The sequence below is a fragment of the Ptychodera flava genome, chromosome 17 (genome assembly GCF_041260155.1).
Source record: "Ptychodera flava strain L36383 chromosome 17, AS_Pfla_20210202, whole genome shotgun sequence".
In the NCBI taxonomy this organism is placed as follows: domain Eukaryota; kingdom Metazoa; phylum Hemichordata; class Enteropneusta; family Ptychoderidae; genus Ptychodera; species Ptychodera flava.
The window spans coordinates 15,988,014-16,013,421 of record NC_091944.1 but is presented as its reverse complement, the minus strand read 5'-3'; the positions used below and the strand labels follow the sequence as shown (position 1 = coordinate 16,013,421).

At 37.5% G+C, this 25,408-nt stretch overlaps 2 protein-coding genes across 4 annotated transcripts in view; one reads left to right on the top strand and one right to left on the bottom strand.

Annotated features, from left to right (window-relative positions):
• The window catches only part of LOC139115600 (MFS-type transporter SLC18B1-like), a 12,835-nt gene extending 3,729 nt beyond the window's left edge, over nucleotides 1–9,106 (top strand). For all 3 annotated transcript variants that reach the window (XM_070677846.1, XM_070677847.1, XM_070677845.1), the window contains 11 exons: nucleotides 51–124; nucleotides 386–533; nucleotides 833–901; nucleotides 1,276–1,366; nucleotides 1,601–1,740; nucleotides 2,038–2,136; nucleotides 2,976–3,067; nucleotides 3,650–3,745; nucleotides 4,404–4,478; nucleotides 4,881–5,024; nucleotides 5,342–9,106. In XM_070677846.1, the coding sequence (XP_070533947.1) occupies nucleotides 51–124; nucleotides 386–533; nucleotides 833–901; nucleotides 1,276–1,366; nucleotides 1,601–1,740; nucleotides 2,038–2,136; nucleotides 2,976–3,067; nucleotides 3,650–3,745; nucleotides 4,404–4,478; nucleotides 4,881–5,024; nucleotides 5,342–5,444 (1,131 nt within the window). In that variant the 3' untranslated portion in view covers nucleotides 5,445–9,106. The remainder of the gene's footprint in view (nucleotides 1–50; nucleotides 125–385; nucleotides 534–832; nucleotides 902–1,275; nucleotides 1,367–1,600; nucleotides 1,741–2,037; nucleotides 2,137–2,975; nucleotides 3,068–3,649; nucleotides 3,746–4,403; nucleotides 4,479–4,880; nucleotides 5,025–5,341) is intronic.
• LOC139116632 (MFS-type transporter SLC18B1-like) lies at nucleotides 8,599–25,408 on the bottom strand. The gene is made up of 13 exons (XM_070679227.1): nucleotides 25,223–25,408; nucleotides 18,875–18,970; nucleotides 16,739–16,812; nucleotides 15,730–15,877; nucleotides 14,934–15,002; nucleotides 14,700–14,800; nucleotides 13,520–13,646; nucleotides 12,987–13,085; nucleotides 12,324–12,415; nucleotides 12,097–12,192; nucleotides 9,588–9,662; nucleotides 9,079–9,222; nucleotides 8,599–8,611 (listed from the first exon to the last, which is right to left on the bottom strand). Exons 1-13 carry the CDS (start codon nucleotides 25,406–25,408, stop codon nucleotides 8,599–8,601), a joined length of 1,320 nt encoding a protein of 439 aa, XP_070535328.1.

Sequence of the window (25,408 nt, the reverse complement as noted above, 5' to 3'; positions counted from 1 at the left end):
CTGCATGTTCTTGATAACGAACACTGATATTTTTCTTTTCAAATTTTCAGCTCCCACAAATAGGCGCAAGATTCATGTTCTTGTCCGGATCTTTTGCGTGTGGTTACTGTGCAATAATCTATGGGTGAGCATTCTAGTTTCCGTGCTTGTGTTCCAGTATGTTTTGATACACTCAGACACTCGAACAAAATCAAGCAAAAGTGCAGGTCAGTTACTTGATGCATCAACAAAACTGTATAGGAGGCCACGAAATTGGAAAGTTTCTTGGTTGAGAAAGGGATTCTTTTGAAGAACAGGGATGTCGCAATAACCATAACTAACGGTAACATTTTTGAAGAAATACTTCATTGAAAGCAAGAATGCAATTTCTTTGCTCTTTTTATAGGTTTCTTGATAGACTGGACCATGGGACAGAATTCATTGCCTTTTGTTTTGTAGTCCGATCCATTGAGGCTGTGGGAGGAGCAGCATCAACCACAGCATCATTTGCTATCGTTGCCAAGACATTTCCAGATAACCTATCAACAGTTTTTGTAAGTAGTAATAGCGATGAAAAATGATACCAAATCTCCAATGCCAACAGAAGCTTAACGCTTGTTTCCATAAAACTTGTAAAAAAGTGAGTAAATTTGTTACAGATGAAATCTTCGTTACATAGGAATATGTGACAATGACTAAAATTTTTGATACAATTGATTTTTTTCATTAGAAAGGCATTATACTGCTCATGTGTTTTAGTAAACCAAATGCCTTTCGTTCTTTTTCTCTTAAAATTAAACCGTATCACAGACGCAGTGATTAATCTTGTTTATGTACCGTTTTTTTCACAAAGGGAATACTTGAGATTTTCAGCGGATTGGGTTTTGTGATTGGTCCACCAATAGGTGGTTACTTATATGAAGTAAGTGTCACTCGTATTATGGCTCATTCGCTATCTCGGTGTATCTCACTTTGTCGATGTCCTTATCTGCTTTTGTTTTGGCCCTGACTCTGTCGCAATTGCCCGTGTTTATCAGTGTCTATCACTCTCTATCCCTCTAGACACTAAAATATTGGTAAAGTCGTGTCATTATGTTTCGTCTATACATTTAAGTGCAGAGTGCTGGCCACCACTTTGATGCCAGTGGCCCTGTAACACTTTGGTACCCTAGAAGCACATCGCACTCTAAACGCTACACAACCTTAAAGGATTCAAATACCATCTATTAATATGAAATGACAAGATTAAGCCTTTTAGTTTCTGGTTTGTAATGGTTTTCACTTATTCACTTGCAGGCCGGTGGTTTTGCCCTTCCTTTCGTAATTCTTGGAGCCTTCACTCTAGTGGTATTTGCGTGTAACGTCTTTATTCTGCCGCACCCAGCAGGTACGTGAGGGAGAGTTTCATGAAGACTAGTTTTTTAACTAGCTGAGATTTCAAACTTGAAAGATAATGGTAAAAAGCACAATAAGCAAGAGACTGCAATACACGTATACATACCAGAAAAGATGTAATTCGCAGGAAACTCGATCCTGCGTATATATTAGATAAGCGTGACACGCCCTGAAAACTTGCCTGTAAAGGCACACATGTATATGAAGCGTTGTTCGTATGTTACAGATAGTTCAAAACCAGAATCAGGGTCTATGTTACAGTTACTCTCGATGCCGGCTGTATGGGTAACGTGTGGAAGCGTAGTAGCTACAAGTATGGGGATAAGTTTTATAGATCCAACATTAGCAATACATCTTAAGGAGGAGGTGAGTGTCTTAGCCTTGATAGAATTTTACACATATGCCACCGTGCCGGCATCTACCTATGACTCTGATACACCAGGCAGTTTTGACATATTTCATACATGTTTGACACATTATCGCAAGACTTTCTTTCATTACCCTGGTTTCTGTATGCTTGATGTTCTGCTAGTTTTCAAAACATTTAAAGATCGAACTTACTTTTCATGCATAAGAAAAATTTAAATGAAATTTGGTGTTGTGCTTCGAGATACTCAATGCTCCTATTTCTTTTCTACTGACTTTAACTTTCCCCATGTCTAGTTTGATTTTGATCCGGGCGCTGTGGGTTTGATGTATGTAAGCATTGCAGCAGCGTATTCACTGTCAGCTTTCTTCTGGGGCTACATGACCGACAAAATGGTGAGTGCTGTACTGCGTTTGTTGCACGATTATAATCCTTTGTTACAAGACATGTCCAATTTTCTCAGGAGCGTGATCGTAACGACAGTACAGCGGTATCGCTCCATCTATCTCGCTTCTCTCCTGTAAGTTACGATACTGTAAAATTTCTGTATTCGACCACAGAGAATGGGGCCGTGTACGCGACAGCAATAGCAAATCCTGTATGGAAACTTTATTCATGCTATAAGATATTATACCATCGACACACGTAGCACAGCAATCTCCTCGCAGAGATTGGAGGGTGGTGTGGCAGCAGTGCGACGAAGATAATTCCGACAAAGTTAGAGGGTCTCCGAGCCGTTCACCGCGCGACCCCACTAGATTTTAATTATCCACGCGGTGACAAAATCTCTGTACTGAAATTGGTACCACAGAAAACACTGATTACTGGATAGAATAGCTACTAATTGTTTTGAGAAGGTGCTTAATGTTTGAAGTATTATCGTTGGAACCCTTGAAGCCATTGAAGTTAAGTGTTGGTAATTTTCCACAAGGGAAGATGTTTGTTGTGCCATCTCATAAATTACATATACCACATTATGTCACACGTTGAGGACTTAATTAGGTAGACGTGTATTGTTTCAAGTACCACCGTGCGCAAAGATATGGCCCTAGTACCCCGCAAGTCAGATCAAATTAAACACAGTTGCTTGCTAAGATAGGGTCTAATTGCATAAAATCGTTTCGGTCAAGTTTATTTTCCTTTTGCATGGAAAACAGAAATTCAAAAAGTGAGCGGGATAATGATGCATTTCAGATTACCATTTATAATGAAGGAAACTTTGATATTTTTTCAGAATATTCCAAAATTATTGATGATATTTGGTAACATCGGCGCATGTACAGCATATCTTTACGTAGGACCGTCTCCTTTTATGAATTTGCAAAGGTATGGATCGAATGCAGCACTTTGAAAATATTGAAACATCGATTTAATCTTGTAGAGTTTCTGAAACGGATAAAGCACTTGAGCATGTCAAACAATTTTTACACAATTTGGGAACAATTTTCTCCAAAAGAAGTATATTTTCACGGTGAAATATACCCTTAGCTTGGTTGGTGTAATACTTAGTTCGAATGCATTAAACAATACTTAAGTTTCTCGAAGCAGTAAAATCTACTAAATGTGCATAGTGAACACCAGGCAAGGAAAGTAAATGTGTAACTGAAACCGATCTCAACAAAATTCGAAAATCACACGTCTCAAGACAATCGTACAAGAAAAAAAAACTTACGATAAACACGAAGCACCGTCATCACTTCTGTAATGAATGTGGCGATCTTTGAATAGGTCGTATAAATTGTTAGCTGTTTTGAAAGGAGTCAGAATACCCTGCTTCACCCAGGGGCAACCGACAAATGTTGCAGTGTTTGCTAACTGAAGACATAGCCTCAGAGGATCATTTTCTTGACGAGGTTGTAAATCAAAGAGTCCACGAAATAACTCGACGTTGACAATATCTCTTTCTAGCAAACTCTGGCTAGAAATATTTTCGTTGGTCTTGCTAGGGTTATCTCTTGCCGGTGCGTTAGTTCCAAGTTTCCATGATATCAACACAACTGCCAGGTAAGACAGGAGCAGTTCACAGTTCTACTTTGACTCGTAGATGATATCCTCATTTGTACCAAACCGCAGCAAGTTTAGCTTGCTTTATATGTCACATTATGTGCATTCTGTCAGTCCCCAAAGCTTGTATTGCTTGCTATCCTCAGTCCTCGGCATAAGTTTCCGAGTGCAACCTTCGGTATAGGGCGTTTTGAATTCAAATGGAGTAAGTCAGTTTGAATGTGGCAGAATTTCAGCAATAGAAGACTTCGTTAATCGAGTCTTCGGCTGGCCTATGTATTGTGACGTGGCAGTGTTGAATGGTAACAGCCAATGAATCGAGATCAAAACTTAATATGATCGTTTAATTGACTGTCTATCAAAGGAGGTCTATTCAATAAACCTTTTTTCCACAATAAAGGTTTCCGAAGTTATGCTTTGGTTAAACCACTTTTTTCAAATTTCCATCATATCGGGCTAAACGTGCCACCATGATTACCTAACTGTAGAACAACAGTCATGGGCAACAAAATTGAAAATGATGGTAATAGTCAAGCGTGACTGCGCTGGTATATTTTGTGGAAAAAGATGTAAATGTTAACGAAGCAAAACCTCCCAAATTGCTTTTTAGTCCAATGTTTGTTATTTTTACCCCCGAATCGTGTTTTTTTGTCCTCAGATGGTATGGAATGCCAGACAATCTCGGTACATATGGCGTCGTTTCCGGCGTTCTTAGTGGCTTTTTCTCGCTAGGGTAAGTCATCTTGGCGTTGGTTCTTATGAAGTATTCGCTCGGGAAAGATGTTTAGTAATAAATCTTGAAATATTTGTGTCAATACAATCTTGTTTACGCAGAGTTTCCAAGTACAAGTCAACATCCTCCCTAATACCGTTTGGTCTGTCACCTTTATGCGACACTTGGCCTTGCAACCTATCGGTATTAACACTATCTCCTTGCTTGCAAGATAACATCTCATGTTTTATTATACATTTGTATTGGTTTATATCGACTTATGTACAGTTTGAACATTATATAATATCATGTTTATTATTTCTTTCTCTTGTGAAAGTAGCAAACCCATGAGTACATTTTATCCATGGAAATAATATGTTACACGTTTTAACGGATTCTTGTTTAATGTACATGTATATTTAGTAACTTCATTGGACCAACTGCTGGTGGCGCACTGTCAGATGCACTGAGTTTTAGCTGGGCTGCTACCATATTCGCGGCATTCTTTCTCTCCATGGTGCTCATACTTATCTTATTCTGTCTTTGGGAATACCAATGTGGAACAGGGTAAGACGTTTGATATGAATTATTGGTCAGTGAACCTTGTTTTGGCACAAGAAAACAATTTACCTCTTCCATTGGTAGTACATACTTTTGAGAGTCACTATTTCGACGGGTGCAGCTTGCCGAAAATGATTTCGTCAAACGTAAATGTCTGAAATTTTATCAAAATGAAAAATCCTTTCTACTGCTGGAAAATATTGATTTCATTCACCGGTTTCACAAGCTATTTCAAATATTCCTTTATGAGTTTGAGAGAAACGACGGTTGAGATGTACGCATTCTTTAATGATGTAAACTTTACTCTTTTACCCTTCTACTAGGCGAAGGGTACCTGGGAATCGACACGAGAATTTGATCGCTGTTAACTACGAGGACGAAGAGAGATCACCCCTTTTAGAGGAACGAATAACTTCTGTGGAGTAAAATGACATAGAGCAGTTGATAATATCTGCCATATGTACACAACATGGTTAGCAAGGGCTTTCGCGTCAAATGGCTACCGTCAGAGAAGAACACAAGTGGATTTCAATGTATGCTGAAACCATTCACATCTGTTCCTGCAATCTGGACATTTAATCGGAAAATCACAAAAGAAACCTGGACCCGAAGTCCGAAAATCTTAGTTCAGCCATAAATATTCCAAATCCGACGAATCTTTAACAGACAATGTACAAACACAACTATAGAGACATAATGAAATGAGAGAAACAGTAGCTTAGGCCTATATACTTATTAAAGGGACACAGTCGTCGGAACTGCGCTCAACAAAGGCCAGTCACATGGGACCCATACGACCAATGTAAACACCATATCTAAGGTACGATGGTGACTGATGAAAGTTAAAACATGTTTGTCATTATCTGCATCCTGTAATTTAAATGTTTCAGCTGTAATGATGAGGTGCATCTGGATATCGTGCACGAAATACATTGTTTGTAAACAAGAAACCCGCACAGGCGCAGTTCCGACGACAATTTCCCTTTAAGTTCACAATCAAAACGTAATGTTAGGTGTTTCGTAAAGCAGGATTTGTTACCCTAACGCAGCCTTTGAAATCTAACCATACTCATTGTTTAATAATGATGAAGTCCGGAAAAAGTAACATAGCTTGACTTGCTAGGAAGAATGGCAAGAGAATACAATGTTATGTGTCTAAAAAGTGAATCGGAACGCTGTTTGCACGCGTACACTTAGTTTACATCCTACTCACGGTTGACGATGCACAAATACTGTGAACTTGTATGTCTTCTTCTTCTTTTATTGTTCCGCACACTAATTGCACAAACGCATACTAATTATGTTTTTAAATGTTGAAAATTACACCCATATTGATACACAGTTCTCTATATAAGGGGGCGTTAAACAAACGCTTTGTATGCTGCAGCAAACATGCAAATGACTTATACAAGCTATGTGGTGGTATAACTCTAACTTTTTAAGTGCTGAAAGATGTCTCGCGAGACAACAAATAGTGAATAGTATGTACACCGTGGTAACAACGAAACGGTTGTACCTGGTGCACATCGATTTAGGCTGCGATGAACATATTTGGTCGACGTCGCGTTGTAATTTTAACAGGTAGGAATGGCAACATGGAAAAAGGACCGTGTGCTGCCTCCAAGGTGATCACTCATACCATACAACGTAGCAACACAAAAGCAACTTATTCGAATCCTTTGTATGGGCCAATATTGCTAATTTTCAAGTAACCGTGGCCGAGCTATAATTTGTAGGAAGTCCATGGCCCTTGCTCAGCGCCTGCACTCGGCACTGTGGGTACAGAGCTCAGTCCAGACGCGTTGATCGTCACTCTGGATACTGTAGCACAAGCTTTCTGCACATAATGAGCTGACATGTGTGAACATGTGAGCTATTGTCGTACATCGGTCTATCTGGTTGTCTGATATCTAACATTGTAAACCAAAGAATAAAACATGGTAACCTGCCAAAAATTGACAATAGCAAAGTTATCATAGTTTTATGCTGTACTGCAGCGAAAAATCATACATGGGAATTTGAAAGTTTAAATTCTTTTGAATTCCCTCCCCCGATGCCCATCACTTTTCAATGTCCTCACCTCTTGAACCTGTTCATCCCTAATTCCCTGTCAACTGGTCCATTTTTACAATTGATAACAATAAGTTTGGGCCACACCATTATGGTGAAAGGGTTCGAGAGGTGATGACTCACAAAATACAAACAACGGGGAGACAGTTTCAGTCACCATAATTACGTTTGGAGCCACAAATGTTTTACTGACAACAGACATTTATAAACACTTCATCCTTTGCTTAGCAAACTGTTTCAAAAACAGTTTTGCTATTTCTTTGTAACAATTATTGTTATAACACACCTCATCGGTCTGTATTCTAATTCGCCAATTGATAGTCACGCAGGATGCGTTCTTTTTGTGCTGATCCACGTAAACGACGTCATCAGGCATCATTTGTTGGAAATGTTGCCTGCCAGGCATCAGTTCCGAAAAATGATGCCCGCTGAGTAAAAAACGACATTGACGCATGCACGAACCGGAATGTAAACAAAGATGTCGTCTGCGGGCGATCGGGTTATCCTACTTTGTGAAGAAGAACTGAATGCTCTGGTTTCCAACAAGGACACAAAACGGACGAAAACTATAATCAAAGGTGCATTGAACGATCCTGTTGGGAAAAACTTTTTCTTACTGAACCACTTCAACATATTACATGCGACAAGTTTTGTGTATGGTACGTTCTTATGCATGTCTGCGGATGAGGTGTGTTATAAAACACATATTGACTGGCCATGAGGGCAACAGCATAGATTACGTCTTTAACCCCTCGGGCCTGTGAGTCACCCCAAAAGCAGACTGTTTCCCTCGGCCTTCGGCCTCGGGGAACAGTCCGTTTTTGGGGGTGACTCACAGTCCCTCGTGGTACAGACGTATGCTGTTGCCCACATGGGTAGTCAATATGTGTATACCGTACTTCTTTCAGATAAAATGTATTTTTTCAATGAAATTTTCATAAAATCAAAATGTGTTCCCTTTAACTTTGTGACAAACCTGTCAACAATAGTTGCCAAAAGTGACTTTTTCCGTTTTTCATGAAATTCATGAAATGTACATATTTGTGTTTACACAGCTACACACCATAACTAGGTTAAAGGTCGAGTCATTCTGAACAACATCATTATGTTTGTTCCTTGTCTTTTTTGGATAAATTACAAATGACAGTACTGTGTGACCTTGAGTCGAGAAAATAGTTGTTCTATGACGACTGTTTTCTAATCTCTTGACTCGGTTTTCTACTAACTTGAGATTATTTTTGAATAAACCGACAAATGAACTAGACTTCTGAGCGGTGAATGGGTCAAACCCGGCGGAATTTGAATGGACCACGGTACAATATGCGTTTGTACACATGGGCTTGTTTGTACCACCATAACGTGATCTCTTGGGCGTACTCAGGCTGCAGAACGTCCGGAGTAGAGCCATTGATAATTTTGATTAATATTTACGAACTACCTTAAGCTGATAATTGCAGAGATTTTTTCAACCTCTGGATTGACAGATGTCACCACCTTGGCTTTCTCTGTTTTACACTCTTCTCCTGTTGATGGAAGAGGAAAGAATTTCTTTACGAGTTAAATCATAAACTGAAAAGTGTACATGCCTCCTTTTCTGCTTTAGATATTCTATTATTATAATACATACACACTGGTGGATGATTCAATTGACACAACGTTTAAATCTTCAAGTCTGGGCGTGTTGACAAGGCAAATACCAAGGTTTCAATGTGCTACCAGGGTTGTAAACGTTGAAACTGCGGTTGAAACACGTGACGGGTATATTCGAAGAGGAGATCCAGTTACAGTTTAACATTGGGCTTTGTTTTGTGGTTTCATCCAGCCATTAAATGCTTTTCAGAGCAAGCCAATCCACCATAGTGCAAACATTAACCGTTTCATCCCCACTTCCCAGTAAAGAGGTCGTATTTTACCATAGAAACACTATGTGATTTGGTCAAATCATGGTTGTGAAAGGGGTTAGAAATGAGAGTCGTGCTAAAGAGCTTACCCTTTTCCACACTGGTACTCCCAGAGACAGAATACTATAAGTAACAGTGCCACGAAGAGGTACAACGCTGCAAATACTGTAGCTGCCCAGTTGAAGCCAGCCGCTTGTGTAAGTGCGCCCCCAGCAGTCGGGCCTACAAAACTCCTGCATGAAAGTTAAAAACGGGACAATACTGTCACATTGCATTAAAAATAGTAGCAATCAAATTCTGGGTAAGGTAAATTCGCTTGCAGAAGGAGTCACACACGTTTTGTATAGATCAGACAGCTTGATATTATCCATGCTGTCTATCTTGTACACTCAGACATGACGTTTCATGAGAGTTGATCAATGCATGACTGTAGGAATACTGTTTAATGTACCACAAGGTTCAATACTGATGTACTAAGCATGTGATTTTTGTTTTGAATTATCGTGAATATTCTCAGAACACCAGAGGCCAGAATGCATCTCACAAGATGCAGGTGACACGATATGTACCCAGAGGAAGGTTTCTTTTGGAAACTTACCCTAATGAAAAGAGACCATTGAAAAGACCAGAAACCACTCCATAAGTACCTAGATTGTCTGGCATTCCTTTCCATCTGGGCGAAAAAGCGAAGGCTTTCATCAGTGTGTTTAGCACGACTATAGCGGAACTTCGTGGTTGCATCAGTTGAAGAATAATGTGGTTTTTGCTTCACAAACCATTCAAAGTTTGAGCTTACATCGAACACATGGGATGTTTGGTTATAATATAAACTTTATTTTAAACAAGTCATCCTTGATGACACTGTCCACACTTGTTGATGGGTACTTGATTACAAGTCCTTTGAGAGGATAGAGCCCTGTTCATTAATTGGGTCTGTGATTAAAAATTAGTTCCATGGTGGTGAAAACGTAAAATCAATGTGGGCTGTCACCCTTACTACAAAAGGTCATTAAATAAGTCAATCAGTAATTAATCGACAGGATGCTGCCAAACATTTTTGCATTCTGTTCTAACACTGACTGACTATCATGTGTACCACATTCCATAAACGATACCGCCAAGTTTCAATGAATTGTATTGCAACACTGTGAGATAACATCTGTACCAAGTTTCATCAAAGAGGATGAAGTGTTTCTGGATACTGACTCTGATTAGGAAAGTTTATTACATATGTAAATTAAGTATTAATTAATATGACAGTGCATAGTATCTTTTTCAATGTTTAAACAATGTAAGCTCAAATCTGTACCAACTTTCATGAAATTTGATGAACCATTTCTAGCCATTCCAGCCTATTTACGAAAATGCATTAAATACACATATTAGCAGTTAATTGACATGATACTTCTACATATCTTTGCATGCCATAACACTACTGGAAGATCAACATCTGTACCATTTCTCATCAAATTTGATACAGCATTTCTAGACATCATACTTATTATGAAACTTCATCAAATATGCTAATAAGCAATCACCTGACATGATACTGCTGAATATCGTCGGACAGTATTACAGTACTGAAAGATCAACATCTGTACCAAGTTTCGTCAAATTTGATGCAGTATTTAGCAGTTAATTCACATGGCACTACTAAATATCTTTGTAAATTTATATGAGACTATGTGCTGGAGATCTATACCAAGTTTCATCAAATTTGCTGCGATATTTCTAGACATATCACCCTAATTACAAAAAATCGTCAAATATGCAAATTAGCAATTCATTGATGCAATGCTGATATGATTCATTTGTGCTTTCAGAGCTCTGTGTGACGAACATCTTTAAAAAGTTTCATGAAATTTAGTGCAGCCGCTCTAGAAAGAGCGCTCTTTTTCAAAAGTCATTGACAATGACATAGTCCCTGCTTTTTCAATAAAATGGCTGTCACACAGCCATATTTGACCGGATCGCAAAACAAATTGACGTGCCGAAGTGTGACATTAGGAGTAATCCTTGTACCACGTTTGAATGAAATCACTCCGGGCATCTCTGAGATATCTGCATGAACGAACGGACGGACGGACGAACGGACGGACACATGAACGCATGGACATGACCAAACCTATAAGTCCCCCTGACGGTATCCGTGAGGGCTAACAACCACATACATGTAAGTGCCAAAAGTCCATACAGATAAATCTCACTTTCAGATGATTTGAATATCCATAGGCTGAATGATGCCATACACATTACATTGTTTTCACTAAAATTATGAACATCAGATTGGGATCCGGTAACCCTAACACCGATACCCTTTCTAATTTCACACACTATTCTGTATTTCTGTGTCAATAGCATCTCCGATACAATGACTGGGTGACCCTAGTTAAGTTTACTGAGGTGCCATCCCTCACAAATACACTATCCTTCAAATTGAGGATATTGTCGGTATTGCAGTCAAGCCCATCCAAATAGACACAGTTCTCATGTAGGTTTTAGTTTCCTCAAAGATTTTTAAGGCAAATGTTTACAGCGTCACAAACGATACCTATCCTGGTACTAACATGACTGTCAAGATATTCAAAAAAGTATCATTAACGGAGATATTTCAATAGGCATGATGAACATGATATTTGAACATTGCTATCATTAATATTCATTTTGACAGCATTCTGAAATTACAATTTTGTGGTAGCATAGTCGAAAGTGAAAGACGTAATTATAAATCTTGCTAAAACTTTCCCTAATGAAACTTTAAACAATGTTCTTACTAACTCGAAAATGAAAATCACGAGTCAACATGGAAAGTTTTTTACTACGGAAACAAATAACCTAACATATACTGATATTCGAAATTCAAAATGGCGGCAATGCCTGTGTTAACTGTATGGGGAAAAATAAAGTTTTCAATTTCCGAAAAACTAGACCACGAAAATTTTTCCTGAAATCAGCAGCTGTATAATGAGTGTCCATAATCAGTGGACCGGAAAACTATTGAAGCTCACTGAGAATCCAAATGTCTGTCCCCGAGGGACATTCTACGCTAAACAAGACCTGCATGGATGCAGGTGTCAGAGGAAAAAAGGTATACGTCAAACCTTTACCTGGCAGTTGATATCAGATCATAGAACAATGGAATCAAGGAACAACCCAAGGACAAACCTACAAGAGCCATTGACAATATCACTATCCATAGCTGGCTGTGGAGAGAGAGAGAGAGCGCAAATCGGTTTATGTATCATTTTAACACTTGAAAGCATGGCATATCTTCACGTTGAATATCAATGTCTGTGTGTTCAATGGCATAATAAGCAATTACTTCATTACATACCTTTGTGCCTGTAGAAGTGGAGATGGTCCCATGTACATGTACGCTGCACATGCCCCAATGTTGCCTATTATCATCAGCAACTTTGGAATGTCCTGAATATTATGCAAAAAGTTTTCTGTTATTTAAAGTCAGCCAAACTTCCAAAGATACATAATTAATAAATTACATACAGATTAACTTGTTTCCCAACATTTCTAAGTTCGCAATCTTCAGACGTTACCTTTCAGGGATCACGTTGACTCACTATTTTTCATACGGGACTTAATTCTCACAAAGGGGATCCTATCTCTAACATGAACACCTGGTTTTGGGTTTGAGTAAATTGGCACTTGCCTACGGTACATCATGTAATAACCCCTTGAATTTTCATAAACATACATACATACATACATACATACATACATACATACATGCATGCATGCATGCATGCATGCATGCATGCATGCATGCATACATACATACATACATACATACATACATACATACATACATACATACATACATACATACAGACATACAGACACACAGACACACAGACAGACAGACAGCTACATACATAGATCATCAGATGTGTCCAGGTACATGTACACCCTGAAAAGTTTTTGCAGTGAGACAAATACATTGACTAGTCAAGTATTGAAAGAAGTACTGGTATATACTCACAAATTTGTCTGTCAGGTAGCCCCAGAAAAACGCAGATACTGTATATGAGGCAGATATTAATAGAAAGACCATTCCAACTTGTGCTGTATCTAAATGGAACTGGTAAAAAAAGAAAATGGCATACGTTACTCATGCGTTAACATGGAAAGTAAAATGTTTCTTGAGAGAAAGATAAAAAGTCTCCAACAAAAACAGGTTGCTTTTTTCCACACACATTGTGAAGTCAATCCCAATTCACACCAAAACAGGTAATAACATTAGTTTCAGGGATAGAACACACTGTAAATCTATATTTAATACTTGATCGAAATCAGCAATATTTACTTTTCAATTCTACTTGGGTAAGGTCTATTAGATCACTAATTTCAAATAAGCCTGGAAAGAATAACATTCTTTGTATCATTTTACATGGTTTTCTTTATGCTTCTGCTGATGTCAGACAAAAGTTAATTACATAATAGACAGAATACCGCTCAATCTTCACAAATAAGTAAATTAACTTGGTCTAATATCATTTACTATAAATACATTACCTGTTGAAGATGCTTTGCCAGTGTTGGATCGAGAAAGCCCAGCGCCATTGAGCCAGTCAGGACACAAAACGAAGTCACTATTGCTGATGGCGAAGATAACAACTGTAGCATGGAGCCTGACTTGGGTCTCTCACCTTTGGAAATATTGAAAGCGCAACGAGAACTGTAAAAAGGCAATTTCATTACCATGGGATAGATAGGCTGAGAAATTATATATGAGGAATCTAACATCAGTATCTTCATTCGTATTTGTTTGAAAGCAGAGGCAGCTTCTGGCAATTAATTCAACACATTTTGTATTTTACCTTGACAGGATATGAGCTTTCAATATCCCAATTGCCTATGTGTCACTAACTTTACATCTTTTTCATTTTGATGGTAAATGTATGCGCATGAACTTACCAATATATTCAATTCAAAAGATTCAGGCTTCTCCTGTTCAAAGTAGACTATTTTCTCAATGGCTCTGATAGATGATTTTTCTTAATGGTAGTTTCTTTACTTAGATTGTCATATTACAACATATTACTACTCCAAAACCTACTTCATGTTTTTTTTTATATGACAAAAATATCTGCCTATCTAGTTAACTGAAATCTCGCTCATCTAATCTTTTGTTCGCTAATTCGTTTTGCATAGTCATAACAAACTTTGATTAAAAATAAATAAAAGCATGTTCTGCATTTATATTCATTCTTTTGTAAGGTATATACCAATGTGCAACAGGCACTTGAGTAACAGGCGGCCACAATTTCTTGAACATCTTTTGGGGATTTTCTTTTCCTGGTACACTGTCAGCTAGTCTGTTTCCAAGGAAGCAATTTTTCACAAATTTAGAAATCGCTATTGCCTCTTATTACCATGTTGTAAGATTTTGTCATCAACTTATGAAGCATCATTCACGGATGCACTGACCGGGATGATGGAAAATGAAAAATCAAGCTTTAGAAAGTTGGACTTTGTAATTCAGGTTCAGGAATTACTTGTTGTATTTGACTGCCCTTTGACACTTTAGAGATCACCTGGTCTGTGTTTGAGCCTATTAAGAGCTGTAAGGGAGATTCTATTTGTTGTGGAAGGTTTGTAAGCATAAGCACAGTGTTGTGAATTATTTAGTGGTTACAATTTGATAAATGTTGAACAATTAAACTTTTAAGGGGCTCACTCAGTCGAACTAGACTTCCACTTACCTCCTTGTGACGGCAGAATAAAGTAATTTACTGCAACTATTACCACAGAACATATCCCCAAGATAAGAAAAGGTAAACTGTATCCCCCAATCTGTGATAGTGAAAAAAGCAAGAAAAAAAACATTGTTTTTGGGCATCCTTTCTCTCTGTAAGAAAAGCTGGTGATTTAGCTATCTGCTGAGGAGGCTGGATGAAGGGAAAGTTATGAATATGACATCACTTACCTTGTATAGATAGCCACCTAGAGGGGGCCCCATCATAAAAGCTAAACCACTGGAAATTTCAAGTAATCCCTGAAAAGAAAACAGGAGTTACAATATGAAAACTTGACCTTTGGCAAGGCCAACATCTTAATAAGGTTAACGTCATTCACGCTACAGTAGTTTTGAGTTACGATGCTATCAGTTTTACTCCAAAATTCATTCCCTTTCTATGAAGAATATAAACCTGACTCTCTATTTTCATGCGCTTTCCATGCACTTTCCATGCAATGAATAATGACGAGTTCATCATAGGAAATAAGTTGGTCAAAATTTAAAAATAACTTCTATATCTGTTGTTTGCAATTAGAGTTTTTCTCTCGGCCTTGAAGCTTTTGTCCAAACATTGCACAACTGGAAAATAAAGCAAAAGTGGAGTTGGGGAATGCATGGATAATTTGCCTACTCTCGTGTTAAATTCAGCCACTTTTTGGAGGATAAAAAAGTTGTGCGTTCCCTTAAGGTCTTACGTTGCATACCTCATTTTACTTCTAAAGTCAGTTTTCACTTGCTTGCTCTGTAAACTATGAAAAGTTACATAACTAGAGCCTTATCTTGTAAAGAAGACAAATTCATGCTTCAGAAGCTGTTGAAGTCTGATACGAGAAACTAAATAATTGAACTTGGTTCGGGAAATTAAAACAAGCAGGCGATCACAAATCTTTGCTCCAGAATTGTAAGTGTCAATGATAGTTTCTGAATAGTGAATGGTTTAAAAGAACCATATGCAGTTATGTTTTCCAACAAATTTCAGACTTACAAGTGTCGTGGATACATTATCTGGAAATGTCTGGGCAACAATGGCAAGCGCTGCAGTGACTGACGCAGCTACTCCTACAGCCTCAACCGAACGAACTATGAAACAAAACACAATAAACTCTGTCCCTGGATTGAGCTTGTCCAGAAATCTACAGGCATAAAGATTACAGTATTATTACCACTTTAATTTTGCCTAACATTGAATTCTTTAGGCAGAATGCGCCTTCGAGACACACACTCAGACTCGAAATTTTGTACAATGGCTTACCACTTTCGACTGAAGCTTATGGAGTTAGTTTTGTAAAAATTTTGAATTTTATTTCTCCTGATAAGGATATACGATAAAGATGGCGGTCTTTTTTATTTCAAATATCAGTAAACATTAGGTAATTTTTTTTCTCTAGCATCCAAATTTGCATGATGATCCCTGATTTTAATTTGGCTTTGAAAGAGAAGGGGTGAAAATATTCTTGAAGAAAGATTGAACAAAGTTTAAGTCTTTCATTTTCAAGGCGAACATTACCCTAAACAGCTCTTAATTCTGCATAAAACATGACAGAAAACGGTAACAACTCTAAGCTAAGTTATTGACCCAATCTTTTTTGAGACTGGGGATTTGGCCAAGCGGTTTTGTTAGTGTCCTCTCCGCTACGTGACTGTATGTCGTACATGGTGAGTTCGAAACCGATTGAAAACACCGTTTAGATGAAAAACAACTTAGTAACATCTCCTGAAAAGTAACTAGTCATCTTACACATTAGTCAAAATAACTATCATATGCCTCAAAAGTTTTAAATCTTGAAATCATAAATTTTGCATAGTCAAGGAAGCAATCTTCAATTATTCATGTTTGTGACACAGACAGTTGCATATTTAATTGTAATCTCTTTAGCACAGATTAATTTCATACCTACTAGGCTGAGCAACTGCAGGGAACTTCAGTTGCAATCAGTTTCACCGACGGTAACTCACGTTTGAGATAATTTATAGGATTTAGGTTAAACACTTACCCAAATATTATCACACTTACTCCACATGTAAAAGATCCCGACAAAAACAGAAACTTCGCACCGATTTGTGGAAGCTGAAAAAGAAACAGAAAAAAATGTGCTGTGTATGAAAACTGATGTGTTCATTATTAGAGCAGTTGTTTCCACACCATACAGCCATTGCTTTTCACATGGTCATTTGGGCCTAACGGTCATTGGCTATTGGCCTCTTTGCCACAGGCGCTCGTGGGATGGTCTGCTAGATCGATTTAGGTTGCAGTAGCGGGCATATCGACTACGGGATCGATAGATTAAGCAGAAAATCAATCGATCAAGCAGACTATCTAGCGCACAAGCGTCTGTGCTCTTTGCGCCAACAGATGGACACACTAACAAAATTGATATTTGCTCACCATCACTGAGCAGAAATAAAGTGCTTTCTCAGTAGATAGTTAACAATTTGTATTGACATTCGTTTCACAGTACTGAAGCATTTCTTCGATAAATCATCCGTCGTAACTATTCGAAATACTCAAAATTTTACCCAACCTTGTTATTTGAGAACCATAACAGTTTTAATAATAAAGTTCAAGAGGCAATGTTGTAGAGATATTGAGCATAAGGTCATCAGCTCTCGGAACAAACAAACAAAATTTGGGAGGTGTCTGTCAAGTCATTGGAGAAAATATTGTTCTGACCATACGTGAAAATTGGGTCTACATGAACAAATTTCATAATCACTTTTACACATCAGCATAACGCTATCCCTGGAACCTATTCAATCACAAAAATTTAAAAACTCCGCAATGAGAGAAAACCTCACTAAATTTCACCAATAGATGGAATAAAGCTCAAAAATATTATGTAGACACCATCATTTGACAGAAAAGTTGAATGACGCCCTCCTTTAGAACTCACATAGTACTGCAGTGACATGGCAATCATATGGCCTGTATAAGACTGCTTGACATCATGCATTTATATATGTCATACATGATCATGCAGCAAAACAAATTTACATGTATATGTATGTCGATCATTGTTCTCATAAAAAGATCGATTTAAAGAATCGGTCTGTGTCTGTTTAAACAGCTCGAGCCGCCCCAGAAATCATAGCAGAATGGCCACCGAGGGGCAATATTAGCTTGTATAATGATACAGGTGGATGTATATATATATCTCTCCATAGTACATATGTTTATACATGTCTGAGTAATGGCTGTAGAGTACATTATCTGTATACCAACTTTGGATGAGATCTGTGTACGCATATCTGCATAATAGCTCTGGATGTTAAAATTATAACAAAATGGCCACCTGGTGGCCATATTTTAGTGTATCACAACAGAAAATCACATGCATCTGTATGTCACAGTAAATTATTTTTGTACCAAGTTTGAATGAAATGACAGTTACACATGTTTGCGTAATGACTCTGGATGCGAAAAATAAGTGATCAAATCGCCATCTTGTGACCGTTTTTGAGCATATGACATGACGGAAATTGATTTGTATATGTAGGTCGTAGTACATTGTCCTTGTGCCAAGTTTGAATGAAAACCTTAAATACGGGCATCCCTAGGAATACATTTGAAAACACATCAAATATAAAAGCAAGCTTTAGGGAAAAGTAACCAACATATGATTCAAACAATTCTAACACTACTTTGAATTTTTGATTTTGTACACATTTAGATATTTCAGAAGTTGCACATTCTTTTAAATAGAATCATATCTCGATCCAGTTAGAAAACTACACACCAAATACCAAGGTGATAAGTATTGCTGTATATACATACACATATATGTAGATACATACACACATACATGTAGATACATACATACATACATACATACAGTGAAACCTGTCCTTACGGACACCTCTCTAATCAGGACACCTCTCTATTAAGGGCAGATTTATCAAACCAAAAGTTACACTTTGAATAGAATTTTACCTGTCTATTAAGGACACCTCTATATTAAGGACACTTTTTCCATCCCCGAAGGTGTCCTTAATAGACAGGTTTCACTGCATACATACATACATACATACATACATACATACATACATACATACATACATACATACATACATATGCACGTGCGCAAGAAGGATAGATAATTACATGAATTGTAGGTAAACATATTTATACTTACAAATTTACCAAATATCGGTGATGATACAAACATGATGAGGGCAAAACATCCAAAAACCAAACCAACTATGGTGTCAGAAGCACCCATCCTGTTTGCCTATTACATAAAAGAAATATGAAAACAGGAATTCAACCAATCAATCATGACATTATTACTGTTTTTTGGAAAATATAGCAAATCAGAAATACAATGATACTTGTTCTGGATGGGTGATGGGAGGCTGAAAAAAAACAAAAGCTTGTCAAATCTGTTGACCTGGCACTTCAAATTGAACTAAAAGAGAAAAAAAAAGGAAATCACAATTTTCTTCAGGTCCAATAGTTTGTTTATGTGCATTAGTGAACATGATATGAAACTACGGGTGAATGAGCACTTAATAACGTCCCCCAGGGGGGCACTTGTGCACTAGGGACTGATCGAGAAAGTAGATGAAGTTCATAACTGCGAATCTATGGAGAGCTTCAGAGTATTCAATAGCCGCTAGCACATACGACAAAAATATGATCGTTCAGGAAATATTACTCCTGGCAGTTTTCTTAAAACATAAACAATGCGTAGCTAACGTGATAAAGAACATTTCTGTGGAGTAGTACATGTTACTGATAATTGTACATGGTACGTCCCTTAAACTAACAAATGAATGGCTCATTGTTGCGGTGATAATGGTGCAGTGGTTGTTCCAAAGACTATGCAAGCTCGATGATGACACAGTTCTTCCAACACATATACATACACATCACTAGTCGAGACATAATGTAGAATCTTACTGTTGGGCTCATTTTTGGCTTATCCTAAAATTTCATAGTCCATAGTTGGCTACTCCCACTAATCACAAACATGAAACAAGCGACCAATCGGCTGATGAACTGGGCAGGGACATAATGGGAAAGAGCAACTTATGATCCTAAGTATACATTAGTGCCAACTGCACCTGAATACTAACATTTAACCATAGCTTAATTGTCCAGACAAACATTTTGCTTGACCAAAAAAGGCAAAAATTCCCCCAAAATATAACTATTCAAGTTTTATTATGATTTCAACATATCTGAATCGAGTCATCAATATAAACATGTAATTGCAAGAAAAAGGAGAAGGCGATTAAAAGAACTTTGATGACATGGAAGTTTTGACCAAAAACAGCAAATACCGGTATTGCCTATAAATAGTTTTGCGGATATTTTCATGATTTTTTACATAACTGATAAAGATCATCCCAACGTCCTTCACACCAAATTTCAAAGAAAGCTGATGAGCAGTTCAGATTCGTGAAAAATAAACATTAAAAAAATGCCCCAAATAAAAATATGCAAATTCCAGCGTGATTTGAATAAACCTTACTGAAGTCAATCCGAGGAACCTCAATACCAAGCGTCGAAGCGATAGACAAACGGTTTCAGATAAGATTTTTTCGACCAAAAATAGGACAAAATTGCCCTAAACATTACAAATTTGCAAATTCTGTAACAATTCGAACAACTCTGATTATAACTGTAGGTCAGCCTGAAGAACCCTTCATGCTAAGATTTGACGCAATAGAAACAGCAGTTTCTGAGAAGAAAATGAATGTTGACTGATAACAGACGGAAGATGGACAATCCACCTGTCTGATAAGCTCTGCATCATTGATAGCGGAGCTTAAAACCTATCACAATCACTTAATTAACTTCAAATAACATAAAATTAAGTTTTACATAATCAAATCACAAATTACATGTGAAGGTATGATCTATAAAGGCTGAACAATCTTTGTATAACATCATGTCAGGTCCACATTGTCAAAACATAGTGTCAATGACACGGCTCAAATACGATTCAATGTGGCAGGCCAGAGTGAGTATACTTAACTAAGTTTACCCCTGAGAATATCCATACTACGTTTCAAAGCAATCGGATGAGCGATTTCTGAGAAAATGACCAAATATGGGAAAAATTGCCCAAAAATACAAATTATGAAAATTTCAACACAATTTGAAGATACAATGATTAAGGCTGAATCTGCATACAAAGTTTCAAAGCATTCAGAATATTTAATTCAGAGAAAATGATTTCTTTGACCAAAATGAGTAAAATTGCCCTAAAAATACAAAAATGAAAATTTCATAACAATTTTAATAAATCCGAAAGAAGACAACCTTAGGATCAAGATTATTAATAAAAAAGCAATCCAACAAGAACTTGGGAGAAAATGATTTTGACCAAAATGAAAATTGCCCTAAAATACACATATGATTAATTTCACCACAATTTGAACAAATCTGACAGAGGCCAACCCTAGGATCACGCATACCACGTTTCAAGGCAATGGGACGTGCGCTTTCCGAGAAAAAGTTTTTTTGGACCAAAAACGGGAAAAATTGTCCCCAAAATACAACTATCAAATTGTCACCACAATTGGAACAAATCTGACTAAAGTATACATAAACAACCTGCATACCAGATTTCAACCAAATGTAGCATGTGGTTTCAGAGTTTAAGCATTAGCAGGATTTTCTCTTTTTTACCTCGTTTGCATATTTTTGACACTGACATGTTCATTTGAACAAATTCACATCTTCAAACCCCGGGTGCACCTGTACAACAAATCCTAAGATGGTAGGTGCTGCGGTTTTGGAGTGTTTGATGTGGATGGACATACATCCGCACATACATACATACATACATTCATACATTCATACATTCATACATACATACATACATACATACATACATACATACGTACATATATACATTGTTACGTGCAGAGAAAACGAACAAAAGGGTGAACTCAGCAGTTTCAACAAAATATCTGGGTCTTTGTGTTGTTCTGCAATGAGATATGATCTAGAAAATGTCTGACTTTGGTCAGCAGAAGTTTTACTGGAAGTTTCAAATCCACGAGGGATAACGGAATGATCCGTGTCAAACACCTGACTGAGAAAGGTGTCATTTAAGTCAACATCTGTGACATTATTTTTGAGAGTATTTTGATTCTCGGAAGTTTTCTTTGACATGGCTCGAGTAATAGCACATGAAGGAAATAAATCGGGTATCTCTTGTTCAATTGGCTCTGGATCCTGATCTAAACTAGGATTATCAGTCACAAGTGGATTAGTAATGACCTTGTCCCCAGCAAGGTCGTTTCCAAGAAGAAGGTGAATCCCTTCAAAAGGCAAAAAGGCCTAATACCTAAAGCCACAGGTCCAGAAACAAAGTCCGAAGACAAATAGACATTATGGAGAGGAACAGGAATGTAGTCATTACAATCTACCCCCTTAATAAGAACTTTAGAACCTGAAAATGACTTTTCAGAAAACGGCAGGGTATCTGCCAACAAAAGAGACTGGGAAGCCCCGGTATCTCTTAAAATTTTGACAGGGGTAGCGGAAGAGAAATCACTAGAAAGTGATATAAAACCATTATGAATAAATGGCTCGAAAATACCCATAATGCTATCTTGAGAAGAATTGACCTTGACCTCATTATTGGGGATAAGAGGGGTTTAACCTCAGAAAATGTGTTGCACACATTATTAGACTCTAATTGAGTTGATGAAGAAATAAAGCCGGTTGGCTTAGATCCACTTTGACCACTTTGACCTTCACGTTTTCTTTTCAATTTGAAACACTCTGACATTAAATGGCCGTCTTTCTTACAATAATTACAAGAAAGTGTACCGAACTGTTTGTCAGAAGGAGATTGAGACTTGGGATCTGATGATGTGGAGTGTTACTTGAACTCTTGTGAACTGTTGTCATTTGATTTCCTACTGTCCTTTGAAAAATTCTTGGATGAAAAGGAGGAGTTAAATTTACCTGCATTGTTTCTGTATGAAAAGGACTGGGATGGTTTGCTGAGAAATGAAGATTTGTGGTCAATGAATAATCATCGGCCAAACGTGCAGCAACCTCCAATGTATCTGCCTTTTGTTCATTGATAAACGTCTTGATGTCACTCCGGATGCACCTTTTAAATTCCTCAATCAAAACAAGCTGTCGTAATTTGTCATAATTCTGACTGACCTTTTCAGAAGAACACCAACGATCAAACAGTTGTTCTTTTGTTCGAGCAAATTCAACATAAGTTTGATCCTTCACCTTCTCACAATCCCTAAATTTCTGACGGTAAGCTTCAGGCACCAACTCATAGCCCTTGAGAATTAATTCCTTCACAGAATCATAATTTGAAGCCTGCTCTACTGACACTGAATGTAAATTTCTCTGGCTTTACCCACCAAAGCACTCTGCAAAAGCATAGACCAGGACTCCTTAGGCCAATCAGACTCTGAGCAATTTTCTCAAAATGAAGGAAATATTTATCAACATCCTTTTCTTGGAAAGGGGGAACTAACCTGAAATGCTTAGTGATGTCAAAATTGTCTGAAGGGAAGAATTTTCCTGGCTTTCTAAGCTCTAAACGTCTCATTTCTAACTGCAGTCGGTGTTCTGCTAATTCTCTTTCCTTTCTTTTTCCTCTCTTTCTTTCTCCCTTTGTCTTTCTTCCATTTGCAATTCTTTTTCTTTCATTTCCAATTCCCTCTCTTTCTGTCTTTCTTCCATTTGTAATTGCATTTGTATTTTTTCTAATGCCAATTTTTTAAGCTCCAAATCTGCCTGAATTTCTAATTTAATTTTCTTAGTTCAAAGGTAGACTCGGGCTCATAATCTTTCAAGGTGGATTCCTCAAACTGGCCTAAATTAACTAAATGTTTTGCAATGTGGTACTGTATTTCCCGCTTGCGCATAGATCTTTTGACATCTACTTTAAGGAAATTGGCCAGTGCAATGAGGTTGTCTTTTTTGAGGGAATCAAATGTGTCCTGATCAAGGTCATCCATAAATTCGTCTGGCTTGAATTCCGCCATGATTGAATTTCGCTGAGTTCACAGTATACAGTAGTTTTGAAAAGAGACAAAATGTTGTCAAACGGCTCAAAATATTCGTATCCCGGACGAGCCCCCAATTTGTTACGTGCAGAGAAAACGAACAAAAGGGTGAACTCAGCAGTTTACGTTTAAACAAAATTTATTACAAAAAAAAACTAATTGCTAAGTCAGGGATAGAGTACAAGCTTTAAAAGTGTACAGACTACTTATCTCAGCTGGGACGGCAAAGCTCCAGTCTCAGAGTTGTAACAGTCAGTCGGATGAATGAACAGTCCTTTGGCTTGCAGGCTTGAAGCTGCACAAAGTCCACAGTATAAATCCAGCGTTGACAGTGAAGGTCTTGAAAAGTCTTGAGAATGACTACTGCTGGAGTTTAGTAACACACAAGAGACACGATCCCAAAAGTCTGACTGCAAGCCTGCTGTCCCTATTTATACTCATGTGTTTACATAAGCATATAAGAACAATCTAGAACTTTTATTGACATGCTAATTACTGTTCTAAAATTATCTCTCTTACACAACTAATCAACTTTCCAGAACATTCCAAACATGACTAATTGAATTCAAGGTTGTGAGGTCATTAAGGGCAGTGACCTTGAGAATGTTCTAGACTAATTGAACTCAGGTCATGATGAGTGTGGGGGGAAATTACCTACGTAACAACATACATACATACATACATACATACATACATACATACATACATACATACATACATACATACATACATACATACATACGTACACACGTACATACATACATACGTACATACATACATACATACATACATACATACATACATACATACACACATACATACATACATACATACATACATACGTGCATGTATGCATGCATGCATACAGACATACATATATACAGACATACAGACGCCTCCGAGCTACCATATAAGCTCTTTTTGGTATATATAGTATTCATTACATATACCAAATATGAGCTACAAATCTCATGTATCACAATACCTTATCGCCATCGCAGGCGGCTATTCCGTTGCTGTTAGTAATTTCGAAAACAGTCTGACACATGTTCATGTGGTCAAATGTTTATGTCTTTGAACAATCTGTTAATACAGTAATTGTAATTTCCTCTCCCTTTGCATGTTCAAATGTGAAGTATTTGCCGTTCAAATGCAACGTACTGTTACCAGTATGCTACCAATCATGGGGGCTCATTTAAAAGCTCTTGTAGTAAGTAAATTTTCATCTTCTTAGTTTCTTCGAAACTCAAAATTTTATTTTTCCCCATAGAGTTAATACAGGAATGGCTACCATTTTGAATTTCAACTATCAGTCAATGTAATGTAATTTGTTTCTCTTCTACCAAGCTATCCTTGGGGATCCCTGATGTAAGAGAAAGGTTGAAGGTCTTTCACTTTTGAGGCATATAATTACATTAAGATAACGAGGTTAGCGATTTACGAAATCTTATCAGTGAAGAGTATACAATAAAACAATATCTTACCACTGTTGGGAAAAACGGTGCAAGATTACTGAAACTAATGAAATCTGCAAGATTGGCCAGCGAGATACTCAACAACGTCAGCTTCTGTCTTCTTGTAAAACCTTTACTCTTGGCTGAATTGTCTGATTCTGTGTCTTCTTGAATATTACCATCCTGATTTACTTCATTCACATCCCTTGTTGCCAT

Bases quoted from the DNA above. Each gene is read 5' to 3' on its own strand.
- LOC139116632 (XM_070679227.1), bottom strand. From the start codon at position 25,408: ATGGCAACAAGGGATGTGAATGAAGTAAATCAGGATGGTAATATTCAA. The intron at 16,813-18,874 runs GTAAGTATAAAT...TTTCTTTTTCAG, and splicing joins CACCGATATTTGGTAAATTT to CTTCCACAAATCGGTGCGAA. The intron at 9,223-9,587 runs GTAAGTTTCCAA...ACTTTCATGCAG, and splicing joins AATGGTCTCTTTTCATTAGG to GAGTTTTGTAGGCCCGACTG.